General features: G+C 45.3%; 1 protein-coding gene across 6 annotated transcripts in view; it reads left to right on the top strand.

Annotated features, from left to right (window-relative positions):
* The window catches only part of FGFR3 (fibroblast growth factor receptor 3), a 52,353-nt gene extending 39,171 nt beyond the window's left edge, over window positions 1-13,182 (top strand). For 2 of the 6 annotated variants that reach the window (XM_021395294.1, XM_021395290.1), the window contains exons 8-17: window positions 363-550; window positions 1,406-1,551; window positions 1,643-1,764; window positions 3,026-3,136; window positions 3,570-3,760; window positions 5,460-5,582; window positions 7,124-7,194; window positions 8,434-8,571; window positions 10,008-10,113; window positions 10,192-13,182. In XM_021395294.1, the coding sequence (XP_021250969.1) occupies window positions 363-550; window positions 1,406-1,551; window positions 1,643-1,764; window positions 3,026-3,136; window positions 3,570-3,760; window positions 5,460-5,582; window positions 7,124-7,194; window positions 8,434-8,571; window positions 10,008-10,113; window positions 10,192-10,356 (1,361 nt within the window). In that variant the 3' untranslated portion in view covers window positions 10,357-13,182. Of the gene's footprint in view, window positions 1-362; window positions 557-1,402; window positions 1,552-1,642; window positions 1,765-3,025; window positions 3,137-3,569; window positions 3,761-5,459; window positions 5,583-7,123; window positions 7,195-8,433; window positions 8,572-10,007; window positions 10,114-10,191 lie in introns of all 6 variants that reach the window. The other 4 variants (XM_021395292.1, XM_021395289.1, XM_021395291.1 and 1 more) reach the window with 2 other exon arrangements.

The following is a 13,997-nucleotide window of genomic DNA, read 5'->3' as shown; positions in this document are numbered from 1 at the left end:
TACATCCAAGGCACCCCATGACATGGTTTGGATGTGTGGGGAAAGCAAGATGTGGTTCAGAGGGACAGACGCATGAAGGTGCCTGCAGTCTAGAGCAGTGGTTTTCAACCTGTGGGCTGAAGGCTCTACAGCATTACGTCAAAAGACAGTAAAATTATCCCAGGAAAAGGCAAACCAACATGATATTTTAGCTGCAGCTGCATGTGGAAAACCACTGGCCTAGGAGGGTCGCCTCACTGTAGTTGTTCAGAAAGTTTGCGTGAATGAGCCGGTCCTCCCCAGATTCTTTGTGCTGTGTGTGTGTGTGGTTGTGGGCAGGCAACGCTGGCCCTACCTGACCGCTATCTCTTGTTGCCCTGCAGCAGAGGAGCTGATGGAAATGGATGATTCGGGCTCAGTGTACGCTGGCATTCTCAGCTATGGCACTGGCTTAGTCCTCTTCATCCTGGTGCTGGTCACTGTGATTATCTGCAGGATGAAAATGCCAAACAAAAAAGCCATGAACACCACCACTGTACAGAAAGTCTCCAAATTTCCACTCAAGAGACAGGTAACAGAAAGTAGATACAAGATTCCTATTCCCCCGTATGGTCATTCCTTTTTTTTTTTTTTTTTTCCCCTTGACATTTTCTTTATAGGTGAGAAACTCTACCAGAAGGACATTGCCCAAGAGCAACATAAGTTGGCTGCAGTGTAGGAGTTTATTGCCCTTTTATTCATTTGTTTTCGTTCCAGTGGAGCAATAGCTGGTGGCAGCTGCCTCAGGTTCATGAGCAGCTCCCAGTGCTCGCAGCGCACTTGTGGATGTCACAGAAAGCAGATCTTGCAGGGGAGCAGTTTGATCATGCTAGAGGAGTAATCTGGGGAGCAAGAGCTGTTTTCACTGAGGTCACTGGCAAACTGGAAACCATTTTCATAGAAGTGCATGAGGGTCCTCTTTCTCCATGCAGCTAGAGATGCTCTGATACATGTAATTGCAAAGGGGCTGGAGCAAAAGGCACTGCGTAAAAACACATAGTGAAGTATACAGATGTCCCAGCTTTGACTTCAAGCATGTGGTGGGTGGTTACTATGCCAGAAGAGAAGTCACCCCATAGCCTGTATGTGCACACCCAGACACGTGTGTGGAAGCAGACAGAGCAAATTAATGGGTTTTATCACAGCTGCCAAGAGTCTTCTTTGCAGGAGAGTCCTGGCTGACCTGTGCCTGCTTTCCACCAGTGAAGAATCTGACCATGTGTGCCGAGTCCAGCACAGTTTTGCAAGGGTGGGGGGCATTTCCCATATAGAAATTACCAGAAAGGCATCAGTGGACAGAGCTACCTCAAAACCCCCCATCTTGAGCACATTCCCACCTGCTTGGGATACAGTTGGCAATAACACTTAATTTGCTCTACCCAAGCAGGTGTCGTTGGAGTCCAACTCTTCCATGAATTCCAACACGCCCCTGGTCCGGATCACACGTCTCTCGTCCAGCGATGGGGCGATGCTGGCCAACGTCTCTGAGCTGGAACTGCCTCCAGATCCCAAGTGGGAATTGGCACGCTCTCGGTCAGTCAAACCCACCGGCAGGGTCCCCATGCCTCCTGGGAGTGTCACCTCCCCAGCACCTGCTAACACACCTGCTTGTTCCTCCCTCCAGCCTGACCCTGGGGAAGCCGCTTGGTGAGGGCTGTTTTGGCCAAGTGGTGATGGCGGAAGCAATTGGAATTGATAAAGACAAGCCAAACAAGGCCATCACTGTGGCTGTCAAGATGTTAAAAGGTATGGGGAGTCTGTGGATGGCGGAGCATCATATTGCGCTGGGGTTTCCTCTCTTCCTCTGTCTTTTAAGTCTTTTACACAAACAGATCCAATGGAAGAAAGCAAGAAAAGCCACTCTTCCGTTTCACCCACGTAGCCTCAGGGTGAGGGCTATCTCTTTGGAGAGGATGTAAAGGTGTAAATCCCATCAGGAGAAGGGAACGGGAATTAACCCAGTTCGCTGCCAAGGGGTAATATGATCACAGAGAAGGAGGGGAAGCACCTTCACTTCCAGCCAGCTCCAGGAACCAGTCTGCTCTTTACTCCCCCCATAACCAACACTGGCTATTGTAGCAAAAGCTTATGCAACAAACTCAGCTGGAGTTTACAGAAATTCAGCTGCCAAACTCATTCTGCCCCCTCGCTGAATAAACTCAATCCAAAACTGCCAAGAGGTGAAAGGGAGCCCAAAATGGGGAACGCACAGGACACCTCCATAGGAGTCCCTCTTCCCCATGCATAGACAAAATCACCAGGAGTTCCAGGAGTTCAGCAGGAACAGGCAGGGCAGACGCTCTGGCAGTGTGCAGCCCAGGTCTGAGCTTAAACAGGGTGACATTTTTTACACAAAAATATTTCTTATCAGAAGAAGATTCTTTAGATTTCTTTCAGTCCGTTCTGAAGTTGTTTTTGGAAGCAGGAACATTTCCATCTCTCCAAATCAAAGCATTCATTTGAGGAGATTTTCCCCCATTTTTCTACTTCTGTAGAAAATGTACAGTTTTCCATGCAGAAAAATACATTCCTTCCACTGTCCCCCATCCCAGCTCTGACGTTCCTGCATCCTTAACTCTAAGCCCCTGGACTTAAGAGAGGGAAGCAATCACAGAATCATAGAACGGCTTAGGTTGGAAGGGAACTTTAAAGATCATCTAGTTCCACCCCCTTGCCATACAGGGGATACAGTGCAAGAAAATGAATCCAAGTATCCAAACTGGCTTTTTTTTCTTTAATATTCATCAGGATGAAACAGAAGATGAACGATATTGTTGATTTAAATATGAGCATTTGTCTCCATTTATTCCATTTTTCTTTTTGAACAATTTTGTGTGTGTGTGTGATAGTTTTTGTTCTTAATTTGAGACTTCTTCCCAAAATAAAACAAAAACAAAGAATGACACATTTTGCATATTCTTTCCCCATCAGTCTTTGCATGGCTATGCCACAACTGTATTAAATGCTCAACAAAACACTCATTTTCGTCCTCTCTTGCTTTCTGCAGATGATGCCACAGACAAGGACCTTTCAGACCTGGTCTCTGAGATGGAAATGATGAAAATGATTGGGAAGCACAAAAACATCATTAACCTCCTCGGTGCCTGCACGCAGGACGGTATGTGCTGGCAGGGCTCAAGGAGCTGTGCTTCACATTCCTGCATTCACAGCATTGCTCTTAGTCTCCCGCATGGCTTTCTGGAGCTGTTCTTGCCCTGAATAGGACCAAGCCACTGTATTTGATCAGTGCTGAGGAACTTTTCCTCCTTCCTCTGGCTTGCACAAAAGCAACTGTGTGAAACTTGTCTGGGCCCTGCTAAGGGCCACATTAGCTCCTGCCTTGTTTCTGGTGTGGTTTGGCTCGAGTTGCAACTTTCCCTGAGGTCCACCTCTGCGTATTTCACCTTTTCTCATAAGTTTAAAATTATGTCCTGGAGTTTTGTGATTATTTAATTGCTGACTGACTGCCCAAAATGACCCAAAAGATGAGATTTTAGTGGTCAACCTAGCCTTTTGTCTCTTCTGGCTGCTGATGGTTCTCTTGCATGCAGGACCACTCTACGTGTTGGTTGAATATGCCTCGAAGGGGAACTTGCGGGAATACCTCAGGGCACGTCGCCCACCTGGCATGGACTATTCCTTCGACACCTGCAAGCTGCCCGAGGAGCAGCTGACATTTAAAGACCTGGTTTCCTGTGCCTACCAGGTGGCCCGGGGCATGGAGTACTTGGCATCACAGAAAGTGAGTTGAGAAACCTCATTTGATAAAAAACTTTGGTCATAGAATCACAGAATGGTTTGGGTTGGAAGGGACCTGAAAGCTCACCCAGTTCCAACTCTGCTGTGGGCTGGTTGCCCCCTACCAGCTCAGGCTGCCCAGAGCCCATCCAACCCAGCCTTGAGCACCTACAGGGATGGGTCACCCACAGTTCTCTCTGAGCAGCCTTTGCCAGTGCCTCACCACCCTCTGGGTAAAGAATTTCTTCCTACCATCTAACCTAAATCTCCCCTCTTTTAGTTTAAAACCATTCCCCCTTGCCCTATCATCATCCACCCATGTAAAATGTCAGTCCTCCTTGTAAGTTACCTTTAAGTCCTGGAAGACTGCACTTGAGGTCTCGCCAGTGCCTTCTTTTCTCCAGGCTCAACAACCCTTGAGAAGAGACCCATGTATTCAAAGACAAGCAGTGCTGTGTGTGTGCAGGACAGCCTCAGGTTTCTCTCTTTGGAGGCCAGCTTTTTTCAGTACAAAGGATCTTAGTTTCTTTGCGTAAAGCTTAAGCTGTAGAAGCTTGTTTCCATGCACAGGCTGCATCCATGAGCCATACAGCTGAACAGGTCTTGCTGTCACCTGCAGACTCTTCAGCCATCTCCAAAATGCTAACAAAAAACACAAATCACCCAGACTTTGGTGCCTGCCCTCAGAAATTCAGCATCTGCCACTTGTAGAATGAATTTGCTTTCATGTCCCGGGACTCAACCAGCAGTGGTCAGGGTGAATGTTACACAGAGTTGTGAGCTTTTACCTTGGGAAGCATTGCTTTAGAGTCAGGAGCTCCGTGCACCCCTGACGTCCCTTCCCATCTCCCTTGTGAGATTGCTAAAGATACAGAACGCCCAAGAGGAAGCCAGGATCCCTCTTGCTGCGCACGTGTTTGTGGTTGTCGCCAGCACGTGTAGGCTCATTGCAAGTGGAGCTGGCGGTGGATTTGGCACAGCCATGCCCAGGATGCTCCCTGGGGAGTGCTTTTCTGGCATTGAGCCTGCTGCTGTGTTTGCTTACATCACGCCCTGGGATTAGTCCTGATTTACCCTGACATCAGCAAGTGGAGTATCAGACCTTTGGGTTCACTAAGCTGTGCTCCAGCTGCTGTGATCCCTTTCTGTGGGCAGGAGCACTAAGGCAAGAGCATTGTCAGCTCCAGATTTCAGGTTTGTTGGCCTTGAGACTGCAGTTCATAGTGGCTTAAAGCTGCTCCCTTTCTGCACAATGCGGGCTACTTTAACTTCTTTCTCAGTTAATGACTATGATGTATTTATTTTTGGGTAAATTGGGGATATCTTTATTAATTTGAGGATTTTTACTCCAAATATCAACCAGCACTCCTCTTTGTGGAGGAAACACATTGGAGACAAATTAGTATCCCAGTAGGCATCTACATAAGAGGAAGGTTTGATTTCTTTCCCGTGCATTCCCTTTGGAGAGAAATGGTGCATGGCCATGTCAGTGCTGAGGCTTCTGATGAGGTGTTGCTAAGAGGTGGCTCCCACTGAGCATGCATGATGAGGCGGTGACACAGAGAGCCAGGAATTAAGCAGTACTCACAGCTTTATGAGCTTGGGAGTCAATGAAACAGCAGCTCATAAACCACACGTTGCTGCTAGTTCCAGACTTAAGCAGCTAACAAGCCCTTACTTATTGACTTGCTCACCTTTCACAGTGCATTCATCGTGACTTGGCAGCCAGGAATGTGTTAGTCACTGAGGACAATGTGATGAAAATAGCTGATTTTGGCCTTGCTAGAGACGTTCACAACATCGACTATTACAAGAAAACCACCAATGTAAGTACAGAACTGACAAGCACATGCAGCTTTCTTTCTGGCAAAGAACTGCTATCCCTGCAGGAGATGGCCCTCATTCCACATCTCCCTTTTTAGAGGGGCTAGAGGGGCTTAGAAATCTGCTGTAGCCTCACCTGGTGAAGAGCCATAGACAGGCTGGTCCCAGGCATCCACCCACCATTCATTTTCTTCCTGACAGATACTGCTGGTGCTAGCAGCTGGTTGAGAGGTTCTCATCTGTGTTAGGTAGACTCTAGGCTAAGAGAAACCAAGATTTTTACCAAAGGGAGCCTTTTCCAGCCTGTTGCTCTGTTGTTCATAAAGGTCCCAGGGAACCAACCTCTGGCTCCACCAGAGCCCTTGAGAGAGGAGTATCACTTTTTTTATGTTTCTGGAGCTACCTGACTTTCGTGTATTTCTCTCTACTTTTTACAGCAGAGCTCCATGTCTCCACTACCAAGGGTGAGAAGATGGTCCCAAAGCAGTTTAGATTTTCCATAGAGTTTAGGATCAGAGGGCAGGAGAGAAGACCAGTGTTGCGGTTCAAAACCCTACAGCAGCTGTTGAGCTCAGAGCGGTCCATGGTACATCCCTCTCCATCACTGCTGCAGTGCAGAGCATGACGCACGTCCCAGTGCTTCACAGCTTTGTAACTGCAAGGAGTCTAAATGCTCAGGCGGTTCTACCAAGCCCACCAGCCCATACTAATCCCTTGCAATATTTTTAGAAAATATTGGGAATTTTGCTTCCAGCTAAGATGGATTTCCCCTGTTTGAGCTGCACTGTATAGCTGAAAGTGTAACCCCATTTGTGCACTCTGCTTATGTCCCATCTCTAGCTGCCTATCCCAGTGAAATGAAGGGTAAGATAAGGACAAAACCCTCGTATAGCTGAATTACACCTCAGCCTAGCAGTAGTCCTTTCTTGGACTCCAGAGGATAAGCAAAGGCCAAAAGAATTATGATTAAACTAGTATTTGTTTCTCCTTTTCTTGTATGGGACAGGCATATTTTTAACCCTGATGTAGAACGGTCCCACAGAAACCTGGGATCAGGGCTCCTTTTCACTCCAGTGGGATGAGGATTTGATTCTTGGATGATCTGGCCCTGGAGAACACTCTCAGAAGTTCCCCCTGTAGTTCAGCCTAAGCAGGATTTGGGCTGGTCATCACATTATTTCTTCCAAGCAAAGAGATGAAAAGTGTTGTGCCATGCTCTGCTTCAGTGCTAGCTGCATATGTGACCAATTGGTGCAGTTCCCATGCTAAGATTTAGATGCTCTGATATGTTAAACCTGCCTTGGCAAAGAAATACAGTTCTGTGCAGAGAGCATTTACCCCAAAGATTGTCAGCAAAGATCCAGGGATCAAATGCTGTAATCTGTTTATATGTGGCCACTACTGCTTTGCGCAGTGACCGGGAAGACAGATGTGATTGTTAATGAAAATGTTTCAAACTGGATTAGAAAAGAAGATTCAGATGGTGCCGTTGTGGCTGGGGGAATATGCTGATGGGATGTTCCCATTGTCTTCCTAATCACAGGGTCGGCTGCCTGTGAAATGGATGGCTCCAGAAGCATTGTTTGACCGGGTCTATACTCACCAGAGCGATGTGTAAGCATTACCCACATTTAAAAAAAAATAATAAAATGACAGCAAAATAAACACTCCTACTATCCCAAAGACAAACGTACCGCTAAACTCAAGCTCTGTCTGGGGCGCCGGGGGATGAAAACGCAAATGAATCAATTCCAGGCTGCAGCTTTTGCACACGTGGTTCTGTTTTACTGTTATCTGGTTGCTTTTAACCAAGGATCTCCAGTAAGCTGTTGAAAAATTACTGGAAGGTAGGCAGGTATTTCTTGTGTGGTTTATAGATGAGGAGATTCATTCTGCAGGCTGCTCTCTTATAGATTGCTCTTTCGTTTTCCTGACTTGAATGGAAAGCAGAAGAGTTTGGGAAGCAGTTTCAGCAGTTTTCATCGCATCTGAACTTCACACGGACCAAAGTAGCTCAACATGCACACACTTTTTATTTCAATATTTGGTTAATAATGATTTTTTTACAGTAATTTAGCAGACAGGCTGCCTGTTCCCCAAGGCATGCTGCTTGCAATTGGACAAATGAATCATTTCTATTTCTGTAAATTTCACATACTTTGGCTTTATTGATCTTAAATCATACTTTCCATGCTTAGGTAATGCTGCATTGGGCATGACAGATAAATCAAAGCTAGAAAACGGGAGAGAGAGCATGCCTGAAAGAGAAACGGAGACAGATAATCCCTGTTTTTAAAAAGAAAATGAAGAAGGCAGAAGATATTTTTGAAAAGAGGACTTTTAACCAGAGCACAGCTGCAGGAGTGGAGTGTGTAACATTAGTGCTCTGCTGAATTTTGTTGGGGTATTTTTCTCTCAGCTTGGCCAGTGAAATGAGTGTTGTAACAAGCAAGTTTTGGTATCAGCTTGCACAATTAGTGGCCTGTGGTTCCAAGCCTGCGATTCAGTGAAGCTGTGCATGAATAATTTGATTTGTTCCATTCAGTGGAGCTGGTGGAAGACCTAACAAAGAGCTGGGGGTAATAGATGGGCTGTCACCTATCTGATTAAATGCTCATTTCAATTTCAGACTTGGTGCCTGGGATTTCTTTGCTATTGAGTTGGATCAGCGGAGATCTCCAAGTAACTAGTAAAAATGGCCTAGGCAATTAGTCATGCTATTGATGACTTTGTTAGCTATGCATGGCTGCACAGAAATAAAGCAGAGCAGGGGGAAGGGGATACTTGGGGGGGGAATGTGGAGGAAAAAAAAAAAACCTCATTGAATTTTAAAGATCTTTCTTTGGTTTCCAGCTGGTCTTTTGGAGTGCTACTATGGGAGATCTTCACTTTGGGAGGGTCTCCATACCCGGGAATTCCTGTTGAAGAACTCTTCAAACTCTTGAAAGAAGGCCATCGGATGGATAAACCCGCCAACTGCACCCACGACCTGTGAGTGGAGGGGGGTGACCCTTTCTCCTCTTCCCACTCCCCCTTCCCCCTGTGGCCGCAGGCAACCAGGGCCATGGCCAGGCCCTGCTTTGGGCTGTTGGGGTGTCACATTCCTTCCTCATTCATTGGGTGGCAGTTTGGTGTGCAGCTGTGGCATCTCATCCTTAGGACAGGCCCTTGTCCTGCTTTCAGAGCACATGAACACATGAGGCGGCCAGCAGTGAGGTCTCCACAAATCCCTCCTCCGCTCCCCTGGGAGCTGCAGTCTCACACCCTCCTTGCCCCACAGACACCGTCTTTGAAGTTATGGGCACAGCGCATTTCGTATCCCAGAAAAAGACATAATTATACTTAGTTCTTTCTTCATTACTTCAGCTCCAATGACTCCTCAAGCCAGCCCGAGTGGAGGAGGCTGTGCCTGCCCATGCTCAGAGGGGACTTGCTGTCATCCCCTCAGTGCTGGGCTGCCTCCCCGCTGCTCCTGACATGGTGATTGGGGCTGGGCTGTCTGGTTCCCCTTGCCCATAGCTTTTCTCTCAGGCAGACAGAATTTTAGGGGTGAGCCTCAGAGTGAGTGATGAGCACTGCCATGGGTGTCAGTCCCTCTTCCCTGTCATCCTCTTCCTGGACAGGCTGGAGAGTTGGGCAGAGAGGAACCTGATAAGGTTCAACAAAAGCAAGTGTGGAGTCTTGCACCTGGGGAGGAATAACTGCATGCATCAGTACAGGTTGAGGGAATGACCTGCTGGGGAGGAGCTCTGAAGAGAAGTACCTGGGAGTTCTGGTAGACAGCAGGTTGGCCATGAGGCAGCAGTGTGCCCTTGTGGCCAAGAAGGCCAAAGGGATCCTGGAGTGCATTAAAAAGAGCATGGCCAGCAGGTCAACGGAGGTGATCCTTCCCCCCTATTCTGCCCTGATGAGGCCACATCTAGAGTGCTGTGTCCAGTTCTGGGCTCCTCAGTTCAAAAAAAGATAGAGGGCATCTAGAGATAGTCCAGCGGAGGGCCACAGAGATGATTCAGGGTCTGGAGCATCTCTCTTATAAGGAAAGGGTGAGAGACACAGGGCCATTCAGCCTGAAGAACAGAAGTCTTAGAGGGGATCTCATAACTGTTTATAAGTATCTAAAATGCAGGAGTCAAATGGATGGGGCCACTCTGTTTTTGGTGGTGCCCAGCAGCAGGATAAGGGGCAGTGGACACAAACTGGAACCCAGGAAGTTCTACACAAAACATGAGGAAGAACTTTACTGGGGGGTGACAGAGCCCTGGAACAGGCTGCCTGGATAGGTCATGGAGTCTCCTTCTCTGGAGATATTCAAGACTCACCTGGACACTTTCCTGCTCAACCTACCACAGGGAACCTGCTTTAGCAGGGGGTTGGACTTGATGATCTCTGGAGGTCCCTTCCAACCACTGTGATTCTGTGCCCTGTAGGTACATGATCATGCGAGAGTGCTGGCACGCCGTCCCCTCGCAGCGACCCACCTTCAAGCAGCTGGTGGAAGACCTGGACAGAGTCCTCACCGTGACATCCACTGACGTGAGTGAGGTGTTGGTGTGGGAATACAGAGAGGGGTGGCTTGTCCCCAAACACACTAACGGGTCTGTCCCCCTTCAGGAGTACCTGGACCTCTCAGTGCCCTTCGAGCAGTACTCGCCCGCTGGCCAGGACACCCACAGCACCTGCTCCTCAGGGGACGACTCGGTTTTTGCACATGACCTGCTGCCTGATGAGCCCTGCCTGCCCAAGCACGCGCCCTGTAATGGCGTCATCCGCACATGACGGCCCCTCTGGACAGACAGATGGATGGACAGACAGCGTGCCCACCCTGGCGCAAGCGCAGAGCGCCGAAGACAAACCCATAGTGAAGGATGTTTCCATGAAACTGCTCAGTGATGCCGGAGGATTTTTTGTTGTTGAGCTGTTCAGGGTAAAAAAAAAAAAGAAAAACAGATTTTTTTTTTTCCCCATTTGCTGTATAAAAAGTCAAGAAGCACTGTTTGGCCTGAAGGAACTCATCTCTTGCCAAGATGATCTATCCTGTATGATTTTTTTTTTTAAAAAAAGTTTTTAATTTTTTTTCTTTTTTCCTAAGCAGAATGTTAAACCTGGGGGCACTGCCCTCCTGCCTGCGCTTGCCGAGCGCCAGAGTAGCCAATCTGTGCCTACAATACGAAGAAGAGGAAAAAAATCTTCCTTCTTTTTTAAAAAAAAAAAAAGAAAGAAAAGCTAATGAAAAAAAAAATGTAAAGAATGTAGAAATTCTTTGCTTATGCAATCTGTACATGAACCTTTTTGGTGGAGCTGAAAAGCCACGTTGCCTGCAGGGATTCATATATTTATAGAAATATCTATATTTTTGTTGTCGTCGTTTTTATAGCTTCGTGACCTTATTTCCCAACTACATAGAAGGAATCTTTTTCAGAAGAAGAAGAAAAATAAATAAAGAATACGCAAATCAACATGGAGGAAGAATTAAAAATAAAATAAAAAGACAGTCAAGTCATCCTATAGGAGAACAGCACTGCCTGGCTGCTGGCCGTGTCCCAGTGGGATCGCACACCCATGTGGCATCTCGAGCTGCGTCCCAACCTGCAGGAGCAGCCATTTTGGGGGAAATCTTGCTTTTTGGAAGTGGGGGTTTGCATACTTTTTCTTACAAAGGGCGAGTTGTAGGGGAGAAGCTCCTCCAGCCCTTGGCACCAGCGGTTTGGCTCCATCTACGTGCAGTGACTTGGAGAAAGAAGTTACGGGTACCTGTAGGCAAGAGCCTTTAACTTATATCAAAAAGGTTTATTCCAGAGAATCTGTGTATATATCTATAAATATATCCTGTATATATATAAATAAATATATGGGGGAAAAAAAAAGAATGTATAATACTGATTCAACATAGAGCAGTACTGAGAGAAAGTCTCAAAATATGAGCATTGCAATCTAGGATATACTGATCTGGGTGAGAGAGAAGAGTTGTGTTTGTTTTATATCTTCACAGTTTTGTTTTAAAAATTGTACGTTAACATGTATATTTGTAAAGTTATTTATAGACATTAACATATCTGTTCTTCGGTTTAAATAGAGTAGTGTTACTGTAAACTTTAAATTTCACCGAGTTTAAGGGTGTTTTTTTTAACTTATTAAAAATGGAGAAAAAGTATATTAATCAAGTTTTTCTTTTGTGTTTATGGGAAATATTGAAAGAATGTATAGATGTACAGTCCTTTAACAAATTACATTTAATGTTTTTTATATATATATATATATGTATTTGTTAAAAAAAATATTAGTTTATCCTGGATTGCAGTGAGCAAAGGTAAGTTTATTTTTCAATACATCACCAGTGGTTAAAACCAAACAAATAGCAGAGAGATGATTTTTACGTATTTCAGAAAAAGAGGGCCAAGGTTTCTTCCATCACTTTAACCACTGTGCATTACGGGGGCGTGGGTGTTTATTTTTCTATTTTCGAATGAAGGTATTCCTTGTGGTCAAGTCAATAACAAGCACGCAGCAAAGCAGCGTGTTGACTTTGGATGACGCGCATTGATTTTTTTTTTCCCCTGTGCCAGTAACGTTGTATTTTGGGCTTAAGAAATACCATACGGGCAAAATAGCAAGAGGAGCAACATTGTTTGCAGGGGAGATGCAACGACTGCATATTTCTTTCGCATCTAACACACTGAAAAATGCCAGTGATGCCGTTTTCTGTGTTCAAAATGCTGTGCTTTTTTGTTCCTGAACGTCAGGCAGTAGTTAAAAGCACATGAGTGAAAAAAGAACCTTCACGTCGCTCAGGCTGACAAGGGGGGAGGTTTGGGGTGGGCTTTTTTGTTTTGTTTTGTTTTGTTTTGTTTTGTTTTGTTCTGTTTTGTTTTGTTTTGTTTTGTTTTTTTGTCCAGAAGACTTTATCTGCTACCACAAAGAGGCAAGGAGAATTGCATCCTGAATTCCTCCTTTTTATTTTTCTCTGGTGCATATTACATATCAAGGTTTCAGAGTAGCAGGACGGCAGCATCTCATTTCTAAGGTGTTTTTTTTTATTTCCTTCTTAGAGCCACAAAATCTTTATCCTAAAATAAATAATTTATAGTTTGAGGTTATTTCAATGGAAGTTTGAGAAGGTAGATTTCTATAGAATTTTGTTTTGTTGGGATAAAAAAAAAAAGATGTTTTGGTATTTTCTTACAAATGTCTGCTAATTGTGTACATTCCAAGTACTTGAAGCGTTGAGTTTCATGTACTGAAAAAAGAAAATGTACAAAACTGTGCATGATTTCAAATGTTACTAGATATTATAAATATATATATAATTTATTGAGTTTTTACAAGATGTATCTGTTGTAGACTTGTTGACTTAACATTTCTTATTCAATGCTTATATAGTTTTATAGCCTGGACTATTATCTTTAAAAGCTTAAAAAAAAATTAAAATCCCAATTTTGTTACATTTTATACTGTTGATGTTACAATCCACAGGTTTGCATAGCGTGATTTTTTCAACGAGCAACTCTGTTCAGTTTATTTTAATAATGTACTTCTGTGCCTGACAGCTGCAGCTGTCAAAGGTATGAGACAAACACTAAATAAAAACTATTCTGCCTTTGTTAACGTGGCAAACTTAATTTTACAAAAAAAAATAAAAATAAACAAGTTGTTAAATTCTGGGGTTTGTTCCCAGTTGTGAGGGTCCTTTGGGAAAAAAAAAAAAAAAAAAAAAAAAACAAAAAAAAAAACCATAGCCCTAGCACAAAGGCGGGGTTTGCTGATGAAACCTGGGTTTATTCAGAGCAGGACCTCTCCTACTATGAAAGTGGTTGCTGGGAAAGAGAGCATGCAAGCCCCCAGAGCAGGCATCCAACGCACCGTGAGATGGGCATACAGAGCCCCATCCTGCCCAGCACCCAAGGGGCAGATGCATTTACTTCCTTTGTGTTTGGGAATGTGCAAGGAAGCTCTGTAAATCCGTGCTTTGCTGGCAGCAGATGGGGTGCAGGGGGTTGATGCAGCTCAGGGAGCACTGTCCGTATCAAATTAACTGACTCCTATGAGTGATCCTTTGAGCTGCTTCCCAGAAACCTTCTAATGTTTGCGTGCAAGTCTTACAGAGTGTGGCTGAGGGAGCTGGGATTGTTCAGACTGGTGAAGAGGAGGCTCAGGGCAGACCTTATCGCTCTCTGTAACTGCCTGAAAGGAGATTGTATTGAGGTCAGGCTCTTCTCCCAGGTAACAGCGATCAGATGACAGGGAATGGCTCTAAGTTGCACCAGGGGCGATTCAGGTTGGATATTAGGGAGAATTTCTTCTCTGAAAAAGTAGTAATGGATTGGAACAGGCTGCCCAGGGAAATAGTGGAGTCACTGTCACTGGAGGTGTTCAAGAACTGTGGAGATGTGGCACTGAGGGACATGGTTAGTGGGCATTGA

The sequence above is a fragment of the Numida meleagris genome, chromosome 4 (assembly GCF_002078875.1).
Source record: "Numida meleagris isolate 19003 breed g44 Domestic line chromosome 4, NumMel1.0, whole genome shotgun sequence".
NCBI classification, from domain to species: domain Eukaryota; kingdom Metazoa; phylum Chordata; class Aves; order Galliformes; family Numididae; genus Numida; species Numida meleagris.
The sequence above is the reverse complement of the archived record's forward strand: the minus strand, read 5'-3'. Positions and strand labels throughout refer to the sequence as shown.